The following is a 21,854-nucleotide window of genomic DNA, read 5'->3' on the forward strand; positions in this document are numbered from 1 at the left end:
CATAGTACAACCTGCTACAAATACCATAGCGTATAGTAAATTTGCTATTTAATGTGTAAAACTCTTCTTTGCACTGCTTAGCACTACAGACTTTTATTATACACAAAGGCATAAAGTTTAAATAAATATGACAAAATTGTATAAAATAAAAAAAATAGTATATATTATTGAATTTTAAATCTTACAAGTTTATGATACTAAGTTTTTTTTATTTTTTTATATAAATAAGTTTAAAAAACAAGGAAAAATATTAACAAATTACTGAAAATCAAACAAATATGCATTTCCACTTTTGCCTCTATATAATAAATGTAATTTGTTGTCATCATTGTTGATATTGTAAGCTTCGATTTCTTCATTAGTTAATTTCAATCTCGGGATAAACACATTCATATTGTTGAATAGACAACCAACAACGACAACCCCATTTCGTGTGCTTGTATTTTTCATAGATATGATTTTGTATGGCGTGTGTTCCTCCAAATCACTTAATTTTGAATATCTTTTTAATGCACTCTGATCGTTCAACTGTTTCTTTAATTGCTCCATTCTAAAATAAAAAATTAATAAATATTTAACAACTCTAAACATAACTAGTAACCAAAGTCAGTAGAAAATAGTTTAAATGAAAAATATATATAAATGTATTACTTACTTTATTTTATATCAAAAGTCTTAGAAATTCTTTAGGACAACAAATAGAAATAAACAAGCAAATGGTTTTTGGTATAATCGCTTTGGAAAAGATAATGAGTGAATGATCCTGAAATTGATGTGACGTTCTTTTATAGGGGTCAAAGATCTTCTTTAGACAAGTTTTGGTTGGTTTAAACAGGTACTACACAAATAATGTCGANACAAGTTTTGGTTGGTTTAAACAGGTACAACACAAACAATGACGGAAATATGGTAGACGATGATAACATTCATAGAAATTATAATGTCATAACGACAGATGTTGTCTTTGTTCTCATAAAACGCGTAGGCGTGAAAAAAGACAACGTTGCCATTTTTCTCATAAAATGCATACGGCAGTGACCATTAATATATTGTAACATCTTTGGAATTATGCTTACCTAAGCGTCTGGCATCCGATGATNTTTGGAAATATGCTGACCTAAGCGTCTGGCATCCGATGATAAGATTCACACGACAATAATCATTAGTGTGCGGTGACCTCTTTTATATTTGAAATATGCTGACCTAAGAGTCTGGTAACCGATGATAACATTCTTAGAATTTATTATGCCATAACGACAGATGTTGTCTTTTGTTCTCATAATATGCTGGCGCCTATAAGCGTTATAATATAGTAATACCCTTGTTGTTGGAAATATGCATACCTAAGCGTCTGGTTACCCATGATAAAATTCTATCATAATATATTGTTATATATTATATAATATATAACAATATATAGACCTTATTGGTAGTCTGGTAGTCTGGGTTATAATATGGCGACCTCTTTGATGTTTGAAATATGCTGACCTAAGCGTCTGGTAACCGATGATAAATTTCTTAGAATTTATTATGCCATAACGACAGACGTTGTCATTGTTCTCATAAAATGCTGACGCCAATGAACGTTATAATATAGTAATACATTTGATCTCTGGAATATGCTGACGTAAGCGTCTGGTTACCAACGATAAAATACTATGTAAAAAATAAATGCATACAACAGTGATTATTACTGTACGGCGAAATCTTTGATATTTTAAATATGCTTACCTAAGCGTCTGGTTACCCATGATAAAATTCTTAGAAATTATAATGCCATAACGACAGACGTTGTCTTTGTTTTTATAAAATGTAGACGGTAATGTGTGTTATAATATGGCGGTACCTTTGATGTTTGAAATATGCTTACCTAAGTGTCTGGTAGGGAATGATAAAAATTCTTAGAAAAAGATAACTTTGATAAAACGCAGACAGCAATTATTTTTCGTAAAATGTTGACGGTAATGTGGGATTATAATATGGCGGTTGGTTTCAAGTTAAGTTTCATTACCCCGTCGCTCATTACGACATGTTGAGGAAATCCCCCTCCCCTGACTTAGGTTAGTTTTCATTGGGTTTCACACATTGTGCGCACCTCACACCCAATTGTCTTAATAGAGTTTGTTTCAAATCGTTCAAGGAATAGTCAAGTGTGGTGGCGGCGGTCGCTACTTGACTTACACTATTTCAATGTAATGTGTACGCTTATCAGTGAATGTTATCAGTTCACATGAGGTTTACCTTACCCTCCAGTAGATGACATCGTAAGAGGAGAACAACCATTTCCGAATGGCTACCCCCCCCCCTTGGCACGGNACAACCATATAGCTACCTCCCCCCCCCTGACACGGAGTTATAGTGCGCATGCGCACTTTAAACCGCCATTTTCATTGATCTTAACATACCTACTAAGTCACCTATTACCCCTACCATCGTAAGACCACGCCTCCCCTTACACCATCATTGATAAGACCACACGTCCCCTTACCCAATCATTGATAAGACCACGCCTCCTTTTACCNTCTATGATAAGATCGCGCCTCCTCTTACCCCATCATTGATAAGACCACGTTTATTGTATGACCTTGACCACGGTCATTACCTCCCCACCATGGTGAGACCACTCCACCCCCTCCCACACGTATGATAAGACCACGCCTCCCCTTACCCCCATCATTGATAAGAACACACCTCCTCTATGATAAGACAACGCCTCCTCATACCCCCACCATCGAGAAACCACGCCCACTGTGTGACCTTGACAACGGTCATTACCCCTACCATTGAGAGACCACGCCTCNACCATCGAGAGACCACGCCTCTCCTTACCCAATCAATGATAAGACCACGCCTTCTCCTTACCCCCACCATCGAGAAACCACGCCCACTATATGACCTTGACATTACCCCCACCATCGAGAGACCACGCCCACTGTGTGACACGCCCCTCCCCCGACCACGCCCACCCACTGGGCGGGTGGGTAGGTGAAGGGGTGAGGCGGGGGGGCCTAGAATTCCCAATATTACCCTACTAATAATAAAAATAATTCTTCTAGTAGTTNAGTCAAATATTTACCTCCTAAAAGTCAAAAGTTCCATAAATATTATGTTTACCAGTAAAATTCATATATTTTGGCATTATTAATTGTTATTATTCATCAATGAATTTTTAGAACAATCTCCAAATTGTGATCTATAATCATTAACGACTTGTAGTAGAAACTGTTTTTGTTCATCATCATTAGTTACTATTTCATTGTATTCTTGCATACGTTTTACACCTCTCTCTGCTATATTGTTTGTCACAAGAAGGTTAGATAAAACTTTCAAACCATTTTGAAAATCAGGATTTTCAACCTAGCTATGAGGATGAGTTTCCAAAAAATCTATCAAGTTCTTTTTTTTTAAATAGTTTAGTATCATTTAGGTTTATTGTAATTTTTTTTATGTTGTTTTTGTGATGTCTCTCTTGATGCCTAAACCATTTTTAGTTTAATATCTGCCGGTAAACTGTCCGGTAAATTTCTGTGTTACAGCTTTAGATATAAAAGAATCAGGATAATTAATTAAAACTTTTAAGAAACATAAATCATTAAATGCTGATTGTATGGCAATAGATCCCTTAAACCAAGCCTTGACATAAACTTTTACCAAAAATACACAAATATTATGAAATGCATGTTCTTCTCGTATTTTAAGCTATTTTCTAAACATGTATATTTTTAACGAATAAATTGCTTTAGACATCCATCTAGCATGATGAAAAACACTAGGGTAGTGAAATTTTACACCATTAAGGGGTGTTGCACCCATAAAAATAACACATAAATTCTTTGTAGTATTTTCTACATTGTTGAATTATTAATGTTTCCAATTAAAATTTTTTTACATTATTTTTAGTGTGTACAACTGCATTTTTGATAATTATATCATTGATACCAATATCAAAATTCAACAAATCTAGACTAATCAAACATTCTTTAAATTTTTAAAAATTGATACAACTGGACCAGTTGTACATAAATTAAGTTTAACCTTGAAAACATTTTTTAGTACTAATTCCAAAATATGTCTACGACATGGTAAATACAACACATTGCGCTCTAAGAGTTGTTTAAGCAATATACAAGCGTCATTTAAGCGACCTGTATTAGAAGCTGTTGTGTCACAACACAAGGCCTGTATTTTATTTTTTACATCCCAAACTTGTAATAAATCAAAAATTGCATTTACCTGATTCTCGCCAGAATCACTCTCAATTTTTGGGAACCCAAGTAATTGACTTACTCCCTCAAATGATACCAAGATTGGCAATCGATCAACTTTAGCTCTATTTATAATGCCTGGAAGTAGTTTTCCATCCCAATGCAAGACAAGACTATTTTTATCCAGAAATTTAATTTTTTTTATATCATTTACCTTTCTTTCACTAAAAAATAATCTTCCCCGTCGAATAGTTGATCGGTTGATTATTAACTTTGATACGTTATTACCTAATGCTTCAGCAGTAGAAATAATTAAATGCACAGCATCGCGGTCAGATATCTTGCATTGATCTAATGCAGAAAGTAATTTAGGATTCATAAAAGTTATAAATCCTCGTGTTTTTGAAGAATATGATGAACCAGACAAATCATCTTCTGTTTCATATTCTGAGGAACTAAACAAATTTAACTCAACAACATTATCTAAACAAAAAATGATTAATGATAGAAAAATGATTGTTATTTATAAGTTTTCTTTATTACCTCGCCAGAAAACACGTAAAACAATTTTATTTTTCTACAAAACTAATTGAAAATTAAATTTCAAATAACTTTTACATGAAAATTTTTTTTATAACTTGAACGGTTCATCGTATATACTTAAATTGCCGAAATATATGAATTTTACTGGTAAACATAATATTTATGGAACTTTTGACTTTTAGGAGGTAAATATTTGACTTATGGGTTTTTTGCTAATAATCTTTTTTGTGTAAAATAATTATATGTATAATTTCTTTTTTATAAACTTTTACATAAAAATCATATATTTTGAGATAAAGCACAATAACTGAAAAACTACCCTTTTGATCGAATTTTCAACCCTCTTGCGGCACGTGTTAACGTCAACCTATCGGGACCAAATTTTGCATAGTTTATTTTTACATGTATTAGAACAATTTTTTGGTGCGCGTAAATCGAATTTTGAAAATTTTTATTTTAAGGACTACCCTAATATTTATTTATAATATATAAATATATAAAGGGAAATGGTGTTATTTAAAAAAAAAGTACGTTGAATGAAAGAGCAATATAAATTATTCCCCTAATATAATCCCGATTAGTTATATGATTTATGATTATAATATATGAATAATTAATAATTATACTAATTAAAATTTAATTACTAAATTGATATTCAATAATTTAATATTGTAATTTTATCGGAGATATTATAAAAATAATATTATTTTTCATTGATGCCACAGCCTCCCATACCTCTTTCTCACTAATTAAATCTATCAGTCCCTCATTCTACGAGATATCCTCTAATGTCTTTTTTGGGTGCTCCTTACTCAATAATTTTTCAAAATACTCTTTCCACCTTTTTTTCACATCATCATCACTTGAGAGTACTTTATTATCAATACTTTTTATACACCTTATATAATGATAATCTTTAGACCTTTTCACTCATATCTTTGAAAGTCTATAGATTTCTTTCTCGCCTTCCTTTGTTCCTAGCCTATCATACAACTCATCATACCTCTTAAACTTCGCATTACTTACTGCACACTTGGCTTCTTTGCACAAGCGTTTATACTTCATGCAATCTTCTCACCTTTTGCTCTTCTGTCATACTTTAAATTGCTTTTTCTTACTTTCTATATTTTTTTAATGTCCTCATCCCACCACCAGGTTTCCTTGTTTCCTGTCATTCTACTCCTACTCTCACAAACAATCTCCTTTGCAGTATTCTTTACACAACTAGCAAATCTATTCCACACAAAATTTATTTCTCCCTCAACATTCCACACCGTCCTCTCTTTTACCGTCTTTACAAACTCTATTTCATTTTCCCTTTCCACCACCGGATCTTGGATTTTCCCCTTGTGTTTCTTCTATTTTTATTTATTTTCTTTCCGGTACACCACAACTTCATTACCATCTGTCTATGTTGTGTAGTTATACTCTCGCCTGGTATAACTTTACAATCTTTTACTCGCTTTACGCTCTCTCTCTTTCACATAAAATAATCGATCTGTGATCTATTCCTCCCACTCTTATATGTTATGTAATGTTCTTCCCTCTTTCTAAAATAAGTATTAACCACAGCAAGATCATACGATACTGTAAAATCCAGTATTCTTTCTCCAGCCTCATTCTTCCCACTAAAACCATATCCTCCATGTACTCTTTCATATCCTCTCCTCTCATTACCTACATGTCCATTCATATATCCACCTATCACCGCATCCTTATTGCCATATACCCCTTGCATTACCTCATGCATCTCTCTCCAAAACTCTTCCTTATCTATTTCATCACATCCCTCTCGTGGTGCATAGACACTTGTTTATTCAGCACTTTTTCTTCGAATATCTAACCAAATAAATCTAAATAATCAGAAAAATCCACATCTGATAAAATAATATTTTTTGTAACTGACAATCGCACAATATTCAAAAAACTAATTCAACAAAAACCAAGATTTCATTTTCAAACCTTTAGTAATCTTCATGTATTTAACTCGAACTGAAATATGTTGACTTATATAAACATAGCTAACTTGCAAAGAAGTCCATATTCCGATTCGTGATCAATAGAAATCAGTAGATAGATTTTGTGAAATAAGTCAACTGAACTCTAATTCCACAAAACACAGTTACATCTATTTAAATAGAAAATTTCTGAATTCTTAGACAAAACAAATAACAACAAAGAAAATATACTCAGAATGTTAGAGCAGTCCCATATACAGCATTTGCAATCCAAGATGGGATTACTAAACATCGTTTGGTGCGCTGCCAACACATTATGTGGTACCAATGCTGAATATTTTTATAAAGAAATCAGTAGACTTAAACGCTTAAGAAACCAAGTAATACATCTTACTGAAACACAAATTAATTGACTGCATTATGTCAATTATTTCAAACGAAAAATTCGTCACTTATCAATCTAGACCAATCGAAAATCAGCTTAGAAGTATAATATAATTACTTAGAAGGGAAATTAAACGATACTATTCGTGAAATAATAATCCTACAATTTGAAATAGAGCTGACTAGAAAAATGATATTGCTAAATCAAATAATTAATCAATATGCGTATGAAATCCAAAATTTAATAAACATTAGAAACTCCGAAATAAAAGGTTATTACACCCTTTTATCATGAAGAAGGCCAGGCTGGTGCTTCTGAGGAAGGGTGACAAGCCCGAGGGTCTCCCCTCGTCGTACCGACCACTTTGCATGTTGGACGACTTGGAGAAGATCCTCGAGCGACTGCTCGTCACCCGGATCGAAGCCCACCTGGCCGACGTCGGCGGACTGGCCGAGGGCCAGTATGGTTTCAGGAGGGGGAGGTCGACGGACGATGCGGCCTCCCTCTTCAGGGACTTGGCCCTCAGGTCCAAAACTGAGCAGGGCTTCGGGGCGGCGGTGAGCCTGGACATCCGAAACGCGTTCAACTCCGTGTGATGGTCACACATCCTCGGAGCGCTGGACGCGTTTCGGGTGCCTCCTTACCTCGGGCGGATGATCGGGTCGTACTTTAGCGATCGGGTCATCTCTTACGAGAGCGCCGCGGGCCCGAGAATCAGACCTGTTACGGGAGGCGTCCCGCAAGGGTCAGTTCTCGGACCTCTGCTGTGGAACATCGCGTACGATGCGGTGTAAGTTCTCTCCTCCACGGCTCGCCGTGCTGGGGGTGGAGATCCCGCTTAAGGACTCCATGACTTATCTGGGCCTTACCTCCAGCACATCGGAGAACTGGCCCGCCTGCTCCCTGGCGAGGTCTAGCCCAGCCGACAGCACCTCGTCGGCCCGACCGATCACCCTCTTTGGTGTCCCGTCAGCGTTGAAGAGATCAATTGCAGTCAGGGGTACCAACTTAGGCTTTTGGCCAAAACTGGCAGAGGAGTCGCTGACATGGGCACAATCACGCCGAGCGGGGTATCCTCCAATATGATGGTGGGTGGGCTGATCGTTGGGGAGATCTCCTTGCATTTGGGACGCAAGGAGTCATCCTCCCCCAGCTCAGCCATCACCACCTCATTGACCCCCCCCAATGGTTGAACCCGAAGATCCTACCTTCGGCAAACCGCCCCTAGACGCGCTCCGCAATCTCTCCAATATGGAGGGTTTTGGAGAAGCATCCAGGGAGGTGGCCGTCGTCAAGTCCATACAATCCGTGCAATCCGTTGCCAATATCCTCCCGGCTATTTCACCGGTGGAAGTGGCTTGGTCACCACCACTCCCTGCAGTCGCAGTACCAACCCCGTGGTTGGCTGCAGGAGTCTGCCTCAACACTCCTGTATTTAGTGCGTATTCGTTTGATGATGACACCTGGTGGGTACGCCCCCCACCAACCGCCGGCACTGGGGCATCCGATTCCCCTGATGCAGTAACCTTTACTCCGTCCGATGCCATTTCATAAAATAAATTATGATTTGAGGGGGCTGCCCTCATAGCCAGTCCCTCCGGCTAGTGAGCGGCTAACTTCACTGGTTGCGTTGCCGTTTAACTCCGTTCACACCCAAACGCTAACGCTTATTCGTCCATAAAGGCTTATTTCACGGCTATCCTGTATATCTACAGGATTAACAAGCATTTGGGCGGCTCGCTGTCCGTGACCGCTTATTCGTCAGTCCAAATTAATGGACTGCTTATTTCGTGGCTAACCTGCATATCTGCCGGCCGTTCCTCTATCCGCAACCTGAGGACGCGCCCGATTTCCCGAGCTAGGGAAACTGCGCTCGTGCCGACGTTTCGTAGCCCCGTAGAGCCCGATCACACCGACACTGTAGCGCAGCGCAGGGACTTATCTGGGCCTTGTCATAGACAAACGTCTAAAGTTCGTGCTACACATTACTCGTGCGGCCTAGGGGCCCAAAAAGTCATGAATTGCCTGGCGGGACTCATGCCCAATCTGGGAGGGCCGAGAGAGATGCGGCGCAGACTTTTAGTCAGTGTCGTACACTCGGTTCTCCTGTACGGGTTGGGCGGATACTCTTGAGTGTTCGTCCAAAAACCGTGAAGCCCTGCTCAGGGTGCAGAGGCGGGCGCGCGATCCGTACAGATTCGGCGTACCGAACGGTGTCCGGAGTGGAGGCGGGTATCCTGTCGTCACTGCCGCCCGTCTACCTGCTCGCCGAGGAACGCGCCGCCGGGCATGAGCTCCGCCGTGAGCGCAACCGGTCCCTCGAACCCGAGAACCGGCTAGCGCTCAGGCGGATGACCATGCTCCGGTGGCGGACTCGCCTCTCGGATGAAACGACGAGAGGCGAGTGGACCAGGTCCCTCATAGGACCCGATCATCTGGACAGGTGGGTGGACCGGATTCACGGTGAGATGACTTATCGTCTCACCCAAATGATGTCCGGCCACGGCTGCTTTAACGAGTACTTACATCGTATTCGTAAAGCAGCCGCGCCGACGTGCGACCACTGTTCGGATCGCCCGGGAGAGGCTGATAGCGCTTTGCACACCCTCTTCCGGTGCGAGGCGTGGGCACAGGAACGGGACTCTCTGGAGTCTCGTCTGGGGTTTACGCTCCGAGTCGGGTCCTTGGTGGACCTGATGTTGGGAAGCTGGGAGCCGTGGAGGCTCGTCCAGGCGTTCGCCGAATCCATCTTGAAAAAGAAGGAGGAAGCTGAACGCCTGAAACAGAGACAGCCGCGCCGCCCGGTACAGGATGACCTAAGGCGCTGGTTTAGGTATTCGTGTTTATATGTTTTATGTTTTTGTGAGTTATTTTAGCCCCCTTCGCAAAGTCCTGCCCCCACCTCCACGTTTTGCAACCTGAGCAACGGATCCCACTCTGGGATCCGGTTAACTGGGGAGGCCACTTCACGTTGTGGATCAACTCTTGATAAATTTCCGGCTAATTCACAACGTGGTGTTGTAAGTTTTAGAGACGGCGTGGGCCGCCCTGAAATAATACCTCGCGGTAGTTCCAGGGCGGTTCATAATAAAAAAAAAAAAAGGTTTACGGCCTCCCTCATTCGGCAGTTGGCCGTAAGGGCTAAGAACAGCATGGACAACCGGAACGCTTTCAACTTCGTGTGATGGTGATACATCCTCGGAGCATTGGAAGCTTTCCGGGTACTTCCGCCTAATTATCCGGTCATATTTCAACGACTGGGTGATCAAGTACTCAAGTGCCGCAGGGCTCAGAACCAAAACCGTAACGGACACAAGCTCCGAAAAACCACCGATCAACTGTTTCACGCGGAGGAACGGGCTGTAACTCCGAAGCGTTATCCTGTCCAACTGAAGTCGATGACTGGCTGAGGAAATGACCGCGGGAACGTGGACGAGATCCCTCATGAGACCCAGCCGGCTCGACAGGTGGATTGGCTGGACTCACGGAGAAATAACGTATCAATTTTTCAACTGAAAAATTAAGGTATTTTGAATATATACAACATTTATATTTATCAAGTGTTATAGTTCTGATACTCCAAATACTACCATATGAAAGGGGTATTCCATAAATTACGTCACACAAACTTTAGAACTTTTAAACCTCTCCCCCCGTCATTGTCACAGGTTGTCACATTTTTAGAACCCCCTATCCCCTGATGTGATGTCACACATTTTTCAAACTTATGCATGCATTTAAAAATAAACTTTTCCATGAGGTATTAAATTCATCTTGTATTATTTGTTTTTTTTTATCAGCATAGGTTGCACTATAGACATAAAAAGTCTGCGGCAAAGACTACCTAGATCAATCTTTTTGTTCATTTTAAAATTATTTAATAAATTAAAAATATTAAAATAGTTTAACGGAGAAAATTGTGACTGTCACTCAACGGACGTATACTATTAGCGAGTCGCAACTATCGTGTGCGTGCGGGTACGGTTCAGCTGCGATCTTATGTACGGGTTTTAGACGACAATACAGTAAAATATTAGTATATTATTATTTTGGGTAATTTATTTTTAGAATTAGCTACGTGTATGCTTGTCGTTATCGATTGCTATAATAGTATAATCGTTTATATTATTATTTTCATTTCTATTTTCTACTGTGACCTTTAAAATAATAATGTGTGTATTGTGTTTTATTTTATTAAATTTAATTTGACAATTTTTTATACTTATAATTAGTGGTGTTATATTTAAAGTCGCACCCCCACCACCAGCACCCACGAGTCGCCACTGCGTCAGAGATAATCTCATAGCGAGAGTACTTAATTATTTGTAAATATAAATCAAATTCAATAACTTTTTATTTACATATGAATTTCGTGTTTTAGTATTTTATATTTTAACATTTGACGTCACAAAGCTTTTGACCCCCATGCTCCTTATCACATTACGGTGATACCCTACTACCATTACGTGATGTAACTTATGTATGGCCCCAAAGCACACTCTAGACAAATGTTTTAACAAATCTTTTACGTATTCCAATGTTCAGATGTTTATTGGTGAAAAGCTGATTCTTATTTTGAAATGCTTGTTTTGTCAATGCTATTCTTCTTCTAATGTCTGATGTTGATTTATTATTGGAAGCTATGATACTTCCAAGGTAGCAAAATTCTTGGACCTGTATTTTTTATTTGTATATTAAGATTTAGATCTGAGTGTATTTTGCTTCAATAGCTTATATTCGGAAATATAAAAAAAATTGTTAAATAAAACCTAAAATAAGTACAAAATGGTTAATAAGTGTTATAGCACTGTTCATTTATACTTTTTTAATAATAATTGTAATATCTTGTAACGTAATAAAATAATGATGCCAGTTAAATATTACATTAACTCATATTATAACCTACAATTCACTCCAACATATTACCGTGTCTTATTCTAGGTGGGTCACAACAGTTCCATTAAATTTATTTTACTAAAATATATATGAAATATTTTTATGTAATTTATATTTAATACATTTGAAGAGGCAAATCTACTTTAAAATAAGTAAAAATTCCTTTTTTAAATAAAAAATTAAGCGGCCGATATATTTCTTTTATTTTAATATTTTTAATAAATCATCCAATCATTAAAAATAAAAACAATGGAAAATCGTTTTTTTACTATTTATTCACCTAGAATGATTCTTAAATATAATATTATCAATTAAATTAGCTACTAATTAATGTCATAATCTAAGGGGAGATATAAATAACATAATATTGTTGTTCTGCGAGTATTTATTCTTCTCATTCTCTCTCAACCACGCCTCTGTATATATTTAATTTATCATAAAAATAAGTAATTTTTCTTCATTCGCTTTTTTTAAATAAAAATGGTTTTAAATTGATCTATAACTACCAAAAAAGAATATTTTTTCAATTAAATTTTTTTTTCTGATATTAGGAGTCTTATATAACCTGGTTTATATTTAATTACATTTTAGTCAATTAATACTTATTTTTTTGTATTTTTATTTAAATTTTATTGATACAAATGAAATTATTATCAATAATATATTTATGTTACAAATATAAAAATTAATTTTTACATTCTAAACTTTCATTCAAGGGATATTTTACTTCAAATCAATTTTTTATAATGTAACTACGTTCATTTATGAGTGTAAAAAACAATAGAAAATATTTTATCCATATTAGAGTATTTGTTTCCTATCGAATACAACTATTGTAATACATCTAAAAAAATAACATAAAAATTATGAACAACTTAAATATGCAGATTATATTGTAATAATATCTATTTTTTAAATTTGATTATTATTCTTTATTTATATTTACTACATTCTTACTCTAATATAATTATTTCATATAGTATTTATGACATTGGGATCACCTAAGTAATAATATACATAACCATCTTAGTGATAAAACAATACAATAATACTTTTATAACAAAAACAAATTTAATGTAATGTTTTGAGCATATGAAAGTCAAGTGAATATTATGTTATGTATTAATGAACAGTATATTTTATTTGTTCAGATAGCCAATCCATAGCTTCAGGTAACCCGTCTTCTTCTACATGACTAATACATATGTCAGTACTAGCTAATCGCCACGGTCGTGTCTGTCCAATATCCTCTTGCAAACGTAATGCAGCTGCTATTGTAGTTACACTACAAGAATCTGATGAGGCTGCTTTACTAGCTATGAATAATATTGGTATATGAGGCTTATCCACTACATCAACATGTCCAAGTACCATATCTAATTCATCTTTGACTACTGCTAAACGCATTTGATCAGTGCTATCTATGACGAATACCAGTGCATCGCATTGATTATACATAGTTTCCCACATACTCCTATATGCATCTCGACCAGACATGTCATGGACAGCAAACTTGACATTGTTATCTGTTAATAAAATAAGAATAGTATAATTTCTGTATACATTTTTCCATAATCTTTTACCTAAAGTTAAATAAACGAAATATAAAAGTATCGACTGTTTCCAAAGTTTTTGATTGTCTATGTTTAACTAAATAATTAAATTCACGTATTGACCGATAGAGCGAAATCAAACACTAAAATTTCAGATTACCAAAAAAAAAAAATCAAAACCGCAGTTTCAAACAGTTCTGACGAAACTTCAGGTTACAAGTATTACGAAGCTTCTACGTTATCTGATAACTATGAAAGTGTCTATGATCATAATTTAATTATACCATATAGTAATTTTCATATGGTTCAGAGTGAGGGGCAGTTGACAAGAAAGTAGAGCAGAGAATGAGAAGATCGGATAAGAAATGAACATATAAAAAATTTTATGTAATTTTTTTTTTAATTATTGGTTATTGGGTTAATATTAGAATTAAATATTGGATTATTGAATATCAGCCCATCCCTAGTTATTTTTATGATTATGCATCACTCTGCTGCACTACTTCTCCACCTTAGTATAAAATATTCATAACTTATAAACTACTAATTCAAAAAAAGACGTTATTGACTAGTCATTTTCTTAGTTGGATCATTTTCTATCATATGAAGTAGTTAAATAGTTAAGTAGTTAAGGAACGAGCATATAAGAGGGAGTATAGGTTTAGCATCAATCGTGGATAAGATTAGAGAAAATAGACTTAGATGGTTGGACATGTTATGAGGAGAGAAGAATCGGAAGCTGTAAGAATAGTTATGGAAATGAAGGTTGAAGGAAGAGGTAGAGGAAGATAAAAAAAGAGACGGAGGAATTTTATTGAATGCGATATGAGGATGGCTGATGTGACTGATCATATCAAGTAGAAAATTAGGATAAAGGTGGCCAACCCCAAGTAGTTGTGATTAAGGCGAGAAAAAAGAAGAAGAAATAATTTTCATCAATTTAAACGAGCTCATAGAGCATTGGAAATAAAACTCACCATTTATCCATATGGTCATGTTTATCCTGCGTGTGATAGATTGTAGTTCATAAGCGAGTTAAGAATTTCCTCTACACTGCATAAAAAATTCTCGAGTACTATCATAGCAAATATTCCAAGGAAAAATATTGATTAGTGCAACACGTGTCGATCTTCAATAAATAAAAATAAGTTCCCCTCAATGGCTAATGACTAATTACCATTATTATACTTGGTTTTGAAAAGACTAATTTTTCAATGCAATGAAGTTATGTTAGTGAAAATAAGTTAGACAATGCATATTAGGAGGTTAAGACATGTAAAAGGTCAATATGGCATTTACGGATAAATTATAAATACACCAGTCTTTATTGATACCATAATAATAAACCTTCCTCGAAATTTAGATGATGACCATTGTATCAACATTCATATAAAACAAAAAATGACTCACAAATCAAGCTATTTGATTGATATAGTTGAGAAACTTAAAATAAAATTTTGGCTCCAGTTTTTAATTCAATCTCCGTTGTATCAAATGTTTGAAAAAACAATTGACGAATTATTTTTCGACACAGATTAAATAATTTGTGAATGTTTTCAAGATGATCTGAATGAAAATATCCCTATAAAGGAAAGTCTGCTACGCAACCAGAAACGATCTTTTGGAACGATGAACTATATTTTCGTATTGCATCAGAAGAAACTAGTTGCCTAATTGTTTAATGCTCGACAAACATGCTGAAGATCATTTTCTGAGCTAATTTCGTAATTTCCCTGAAGGTGTTGATGCGATACCATTTACGATAGCCTCTAGTGAATTTAGCAGATCCGATTGATATGGAGTTAAGCATCAGCATTTGATATGCAAGGCAATTATATTTATGCGACTGCGTGTTGGTGATTCATTAATTGTTAAATTTGAACACTTTGGCAAAAATTCAAAGATCACTAATAAAATCAAAAGTAAAGTACATTATTGGCTGTGTAGAATCCAACAAGATTTTTTTGAGATCAATTTCTAATTTGGCTGGGTATTGGATGGGCTGAAAAAAGTTTGCTGAAAAAAAAAATTCGCAATTATAAGACATTTGGCAAAAAGACGTTATTTCTTACTGTCAGTGCGAGTGAAATTTGTTGGAATAATTTGCTCAGACTGTTTATAAATTGAAAAATATTAGTATATTTACATCTGGAGAACTTGTTTATAACCTACACTACCTAAAAAAACCAACACTTATTATGAAGATTGAGTAACTTGTTCGATTTACATTAACAATTAGTTGACGCTTTAAGAAATAGTTTCATGTAACGGAAGAACAGCCCATTTAGTTAGAACTATGTCATACATTATTTCAAAAGTTGCTCTATATTGAGTTTCAACATAGAGGAAGTCCTCATGCTCCTGTTATGTCTATATGTTATGTCCCTTGTGATATCATTGAAGAAGTCAAATCAGATGCAATGAAATTGATTAATGAAGTAATATCAATATTTAAAAATAAGGCTTCAAATAATATAAAACTTTAAACATCATAACACACATTTATGTGCTATAAAAACTTAATTAGACATATTAATTGGGCCACTAGTTCGAGCACCTTCAATTTATATTTTATCTATATTGGAGAGGCCTCCAATTTTGTGAGCTGAACCAAGTCATGAGACAGGCTAATGTACAATTTGCATCTATCATGACTAAAATTGGTAATGATGATAGACTTAATGATCATTAACTGACTCTCATACAATCACGATTTTTTCCTAAAGCTGAAGTTGATATACTTAGTCCGAGTGGAATTCGCATATTTAACACGAACCACTTAGTTAATGATTATAACCACCACATTTTAAACGCTACCAGAGAGAAAAAATAAAGTTGTTTCAACATCAAAATATTTTCACAATGGATGTTCATCGTCCAATCAGGAAGTTCTCTTACGAAAAAAAAGTCTATTATACGTCACTTATCGATACAAATGGCTTATCATATAAAACATTATTTTTCAAAAATATTAAATTTTTAATAACAATCAATATCGACGTATCTGACGTTTTGGCAAATGCTACCATGAAAAAGCTATTGCATCTTGAACTAAATGAAGCTGGAGAAATTAAATGCTATATGGATCAATTTTTCTCATTACCCAAGTATAGGAAATTAAATTAGGAGAAAAATTGCTGGTCATATGACCTCAAATAACAATAGTCGATCAGTAGTTTCCATCCCAAGAAGATCATCTACCATCAATTTGAATTAAAACAAAAACATCTGTGTTAAACGATTTCATTTGTTTATAGTCTGTGCTTGAGCAACCATTACCAACTTTTCATTCGCAAGAAAGCACATATACTGAAGTAGTGTATAAATACGACAAAAAACACACGCAATCGTTGTTATATGTAGTTTTATCATGAATTATTAATCATCACGGATTGTTCGTTATTACTAAAAATTATGAATATTTGACGTTTTATTTGATCTATGCCGATTAAAAAATGTTTCATTTTATATGATTTTTCTGCGTTATTTAGTATAAAATCGATTTCTATATCGATTTATTATACATATTGAACCAGTTCGAAACAACTCCTATTATATGATGATATTTAATTAAAAAATACATAGTTTAATTAAAATATTTTCATTAAAAGAAATTGTGAATTTTTTTACTTAGATGGCTAATTTCTCATAATGGAACAGTTGCCAGAAGAATTTTTTTTTTTATCTAATGGTACATTTCAAAATTTTCACGTTTATGTAAATTTAAAGAACTCAGTGGTTCTAGAATATATTAAAAATTGTATTGAAAAAGAATAATTATAACATGCGTTAGTAGTCTTTCATACCCTTCTTGTATTAAGGTATTTCATTTGATTATTATAAAAAAAAACACTTGATGAAAGAATATTCAATCTAGAATACTGTATTAAAGTTTTATTAGGATAATTTTTTTTTTTTTAATGATATTATGGCAGCTTTAAAGTACAGAAAATATTTTTTGAAAATTAAATTTTTCTAGTAAAGTAATTTTGATGTTTTTAGCTTTCATACGAAGTTAAAAAGGTATTAATATTCCTTTGATGTGTGTTATTTTTTATGTCTATCGCCCCTTTTTATCAGTTCTCACCGAGCCCATTTCTTTCAAAGATATGCCAAAAGATTACAAATCGTATCTAATTGAAGACATTGCCCTTAAAAATTGAAAAAATTTCCCTCATTCCTAGTAAATGGAGAAATCTCCAAAAAAATTACTAAGTTCAAAATCGTTAAATTTTGACATTTTTATTTTTTTAACTACCAAACTTTTTCAAAAATGAACAAATCATAATAATTTTTTTATATGAACACTTAAGGTATTTTTCTATCATTTGATATGAATCTTTTTAAAACTTCATTGTTTATCTGTCCACAGGTATTCAAAAAAGTAAATTTTTTCAACTTAAATACACTTTTCATCCAACAAAAATTTTTTTTTTATCAGACAGTTCCCCCTTATACAGGTTGTTCAAAATTTGAAACATATGTATAAACAGTACGAGTTGTTATTATTAATCTTAGAAGAAAAAATCATAGAAGAAGATCAAGATTTCAATTAATAGGTCAGATAATAAAAGATCAAGGATGTAATTCATATCAAGAGTTTAAGAGGAAGGCTAGTGATAGAGAAACATAGAAGTTGCTGCAAACCAATCATTAGATTGAATACTGCAAAAGAAGAAGTATAAAAAGTAGTAATTTTTCAACTGAACTTTTGAAAATATTCCGGGAATACTGCATCCTTTAAATATGTTAAAATTATGTTACGAACTATAAGTTCGTAACTATAATTCGTAACTATAAGTTTAACTATAAGTTAAAAAAAGAAAATTTGCCTCGAAGACCTATCTACTATATACTGTTGTAATATGCCCAAATTTTTTAATTACGTATCTTACATTTATCAATGAAAAATTTATAATTTGTACTTTATATGACTTGTATACAAACAAATAATTAATTTATCTGTGATAACATATACACTGTTGTACACTAGTGACTATATATGAATACATGTGTTAAATTGATCATTTTACACAAATGTATCTTATCTTAAAATAATAATCATTTTATGTTCAAATTTAATACAATAAACTGGAAATCATTCAAAGAGCATATGACAATATCACAAGATGGGGGTAATTAAAAATGATAAATAATAAATGTTTAGTTTTGTTTGCACATGTGAGAACAAACGAGCAAGCCGCACTTTTTTTGAAGCTCTGAATTCAATGTAGAATTCAGAATTCTCTTATCCAATTTATTTCTCTTAACCACGATCCCGTGTTGTCGTCAGTACATTTATATACGATATTGAAATATAACTATTTTGAGTCGAGACTTTATTTATTTATTAAATAGAAACATTATAGAATTTTCGTGTTTGCAATTAACACGATTAAAGAGTTTTGTATTTAATATTTGGACTATCGACCATCTTTACCCAAGCTATCTATAATAAGTAAGTAAATTCACATTAACCAAATTATTTAGAATTAATAATCTGACTAAAGAAAAATAATGCATGTAACGTCACAAATTTGAAGGTTTATGATTTTTTGTTATGTCTACTAATTTATTTTATCGCGCAAAAGAACCTTTTCCTGACACAGCGGTGTTAACCACTCCTTATTTTGCCGCTGACCACTAGATAAGGCGATAAAAGAGAAATATAATTAAACTCGAATTGTTTATCAGTATTGATCCTTTCCAAAAAGATTGGCCGTTATCGATTTGAAATTGTCGTTAGATCGGTATTGGCTCTTCTCCATTCTTTCTTCTGTCATTGACCGTGCTAGAGTGCATACGTTTATTGCTTTTTGGTCATTTTTTTTTAATGATGGAGTAGAGCCGCAAACGACGAACGGCCAGGTCTTTTCGGCGAAGCATCCAGACCATCGGATGGGTCTCTTTTTGGAGACCGGGTATCGTTTTCTTTTATATATTATATTTATGTAATGAGCTATATTTTATTAATTATTTTATTTCATTTTTATTTTATCGTAAATTAACTTAATTTTGTTTATGTGTGGAGAGCACGTGTTTCCCTTTTCTTCTAGCCAACGTTAAGGAGCGAGTGTCCAGACCGCTCCTGGTATTTTTCATTAATTTCCGATTAACATTAACGGATGTGTTCCAATACCGTCCGTGATGTTTGTAATATTATTTGTTTTTTTGTTTAAATATTTTATTTTATTTTTATTGCCTTTATTTGTAGACATGGTTTTTGATGCATTCGCATTTTTGTCCATGTTTAACTTAATTTTCTTTTTTATAACAATTAAATTTAATTTTCTTATAAATTTCAACTGTAATATTTATTTTATTGTGCAAGTAACTTAATTACTCGCGTGTATTTTATCCCTATTCCTTAATCTAGACACGGACTACGGTATGTTTTACATATCAACCACAAACAACTTTGATTGTCATAATTGTGTTTAGTAAACCACGAGGTATTATAGTAATTTATACATATAACGAAATATTAACTTAGACTTATACTTTTAATTAACTTAAAATTAAATTCCACCTATGGTCCGGTAATCATATCTGATAGGTGTGACATCTCGCCTAGGTGGTGGCGATCCTTGCTACTATAGCTAGTCGTTATGCAAGGGGCAAACCATGTTGTTGTTACAGGCCGAATTGAATTCTAATCTTTTTAGTTCCAAAAGCTAATTTTTCTAATTTGTTCGCACTTTATACATAAACATATTACAGGGTCTCAAAGGTTGCATTACAGCCTCGTGCCTAAAAAGAGATTACAAACCTAATGTGTATCTGACTATAGACACTTCGACTGGGTATTCGTCGAAGGTTGTCGAGGTTGAACAAATTTATTAAATATTTATTCATACATTATACAATATATCATAAAACTTGATATAATCATGTTATGAAAAAGAAAATAAGAGACCATTTTGCTTTTGGACTAATTAACTAATTTCATCAAATTAAACATTAACTATAGATTTGCACAGTAGCGTTTCTTATGATAGTGATTTTAATCACTGTCAGATATATTCTATACTTATCCCAACTATGCCTCATCTACACTTTGCTACTGTTTTTTTTCTAAATTTCTAAAATTATGGTATATTTTATAATATTTGGTTAAAACCAACCAGCTCGTATAAATTCAATTAAATTAAAATTGGGTTCATTTGACGTATAAATCATTAAAATGAGTTCAGTGATATCAGAGAATTTCTATGGACAGACATAAAAAAAATATATGACCTTCTTAGTCCCGCGTTGTAACTAAAAATCTATTCAATCAAGCGTAATATAAAAATTGATTATAATTGGAAAAATTCATTATTAAATTCAGGTGTAACCCAACATTTTTTTTTTGTTAATAATTTATACGGTATTTTATTACCAAAATATTTGGAATACTAAATACCACACAATTATTGTCAATAAATTTATATAACAAAGAAAATTTATATAACTTTTTAGTTGAAACCTATTATAATAACAAATCTAATTTGACAATAAATGCTTTACAAATATTAGAAATTAATGATTTTATTTTATTTGTGCAGAAAATTGGTCTAAGTAACTATTTAATTAAAAAAGGGGAAATTTTTTTTCATTTTTTAGGGTATTATTTGCAATTAGATATGATTTGTGATTTTTGACGTATCATTGAGAGAAATCGATTTGATGAGAATTAAGAAAAAGTGATAACAGATACATAAAAAAGTAAAATAAAATAAAAATAAACACATCATAATAAAATTAATACCTTCTTAGCATCTCATCAAAGCTAAAATACAAGTATAACCACATCTAGTTAACATATTTTATTATTTTTGATTTACATACATTTTTTTATACAATTTTGACATTCTAGGCTTATTTTCGATAACAAGCAAAACTGGATGAATAAAGTTTAATTTAATAGTTTGATGAAATAAAATTTATTTTTTTCAAGATATTATAAGAAATGTCTATTAAATCTGGTTTATCTGTTAATTTTTACTCACAAGCAAATTTATCAACTGCAAATCCAATCGTAGGTCCAATATCACTTTTAGATAATTTTTCACGTTCTGTTTTAAGACGGTTTAGCAATGTACTCTTACCAGCGTTGTTGAGGCCAATAAAAAGCACACGTGCGTGCCGCCGTCTGTGAGTTCGTCCAAATATGTCCAGTATTCTTGCTATTTTTCTCCTAATGTTCATGACAATTACACATACGTGTAGTATATTACATGTCAACAATTTTGTAATAGAACTATTACAAAAACACCGAGGAATTCACATCAAGTAATATTGTCAGGTTATGACGGTATCACCAAGGTTACCC

At 33.8% G+C, this 21,854-nt stretch overlaps 3 protein-coding genes across 4 annotated transcripts in view; 1 reads left to right on the plus strand and 2 right to left on the minus strand.

Moving 5' to 3' along the window:
- Window positions 1–3,540: 3,540 nt before the first annotated feature.
- On the minus strand, window positions 3,541–6,498 carry LOC126900072 (uncharacterized). The gene is made up of 3 exons (XM_050675513.1): window positions 6,316–6,498; window positions 4,749–4,782; window positions 3,541–4,688 (listed from the first exon to the last, which is right to left on the minus strand). Exons 1-3 carry the CDS (start codon window positions 6,496–6,498, stop codon window positions 3,970–3,972), a joined length of 936 nt encoding a protein of 311 aa, XP_050531470.1. The 3' UTR covers window positions 3,541–3,969.
- Window positions 6,499–10,495: 3,997 nt separating this feature from the next.
- The window catches only part of LOC126899304 (dynein regulatory complex subunit 3-like), a 29,370-nt gene continuing 18,011 nt past the window's right edge, over window positions 10,496–21,854 (plus strand). Inside the window, exon 1 of the mRNA XM_050674076.1 lies at window positions 10,496–10,616. The gene's annotated coding sequence lies outside the window, so the exon portion shown is untranslated. The remainder of the gene's footprint in view (window positions 10,617–21,854) is intronic.
- Window positions 12,936–21,829, minus strand: LOC126899317 (ADP-ribosylation factor-like protein 6). 2 transcript variants are annotated; one of them, XM_050674108.1, is made up of 3 exons: window positions 21,532–21,653; window positions 14,518–15,556; window positions 12,936–13,513 (listed from the first exon to the last, which is right to left on the minus strand). In XM_050674108.1, the coding sequence occupies exons 2-3, from the start codon at window positions 14,534–14,536 to the stop codon at window positions 13,110–13,112; spliced, it is 423 nt and encodes a 140-aa protein (XP_050530065.1). In that variant the 5' UTR covers window positions 14,537–15,556; window positions 21,532–21,653; the 3' UTR covers window positions 12,936–13,109. The 2 variants fall into 2 exon arrangements, with proteins under 2 accessions (XP_050530065.1, XP_050530064.1); XM_050674107.1 differs by lacking the exon at window positions 14,518–15,556 and having other exon boundaries at window positions 21,532–21,829.

This window comes from Daktulosphaira vitifoliae, unplaced genomic scaffold, assembly GCF_025091365.1.
Source record: "Daktulosphaira vitifoliae isolate Bord-2020 unplaced genomic scaffold, ASM2509136v1 Scaffold_2, whole genome shotgun sequence".
Lineage (NCBI taxonomy): Eukaryota > Metazoa > Arthropoda > Insecta > Hemiptera > Phylloxeridae > Daktulosphaira > Daktulosphaira vitifoliae.

Coding starts and splice junctions, on each gene's coding strand:
- LOC126900072 (XM_050675513.1), bottom strand. CDS start 6,498: ATGCATGAGGTAATGCAAGGGGTATATGGCAATAAGGATGCGGTGATA. Junction 4,783..6,315: donor TATCGTATGATCTTGCTGTG/GTTAATACTTAT, acceptor TTAGTTTTGTAG/AAAAATAAAATTGTTTTACG. Junction 4,689..4,748: donor TTTACGTGTTTTCTGGCGAG/GTAATAAAGAAA, acceptor TTTTTTGTTTAG/ATAATGTTGTTGAGTTAAAT.
- LOC126899317 (XM_050674107.1), bottom strand. CDS start 21,730: ATGAACATTAGGAGAAAAATAGCAAGAATACTGGACATATTTGGACGA. Junction 13,514..21,531: donor TGCAGTTGATAAATTTGCTT/GTGAGTAAAAAT, acceptor TTTTATTAACAG/ATAACAATGTCAAGTTTGCT.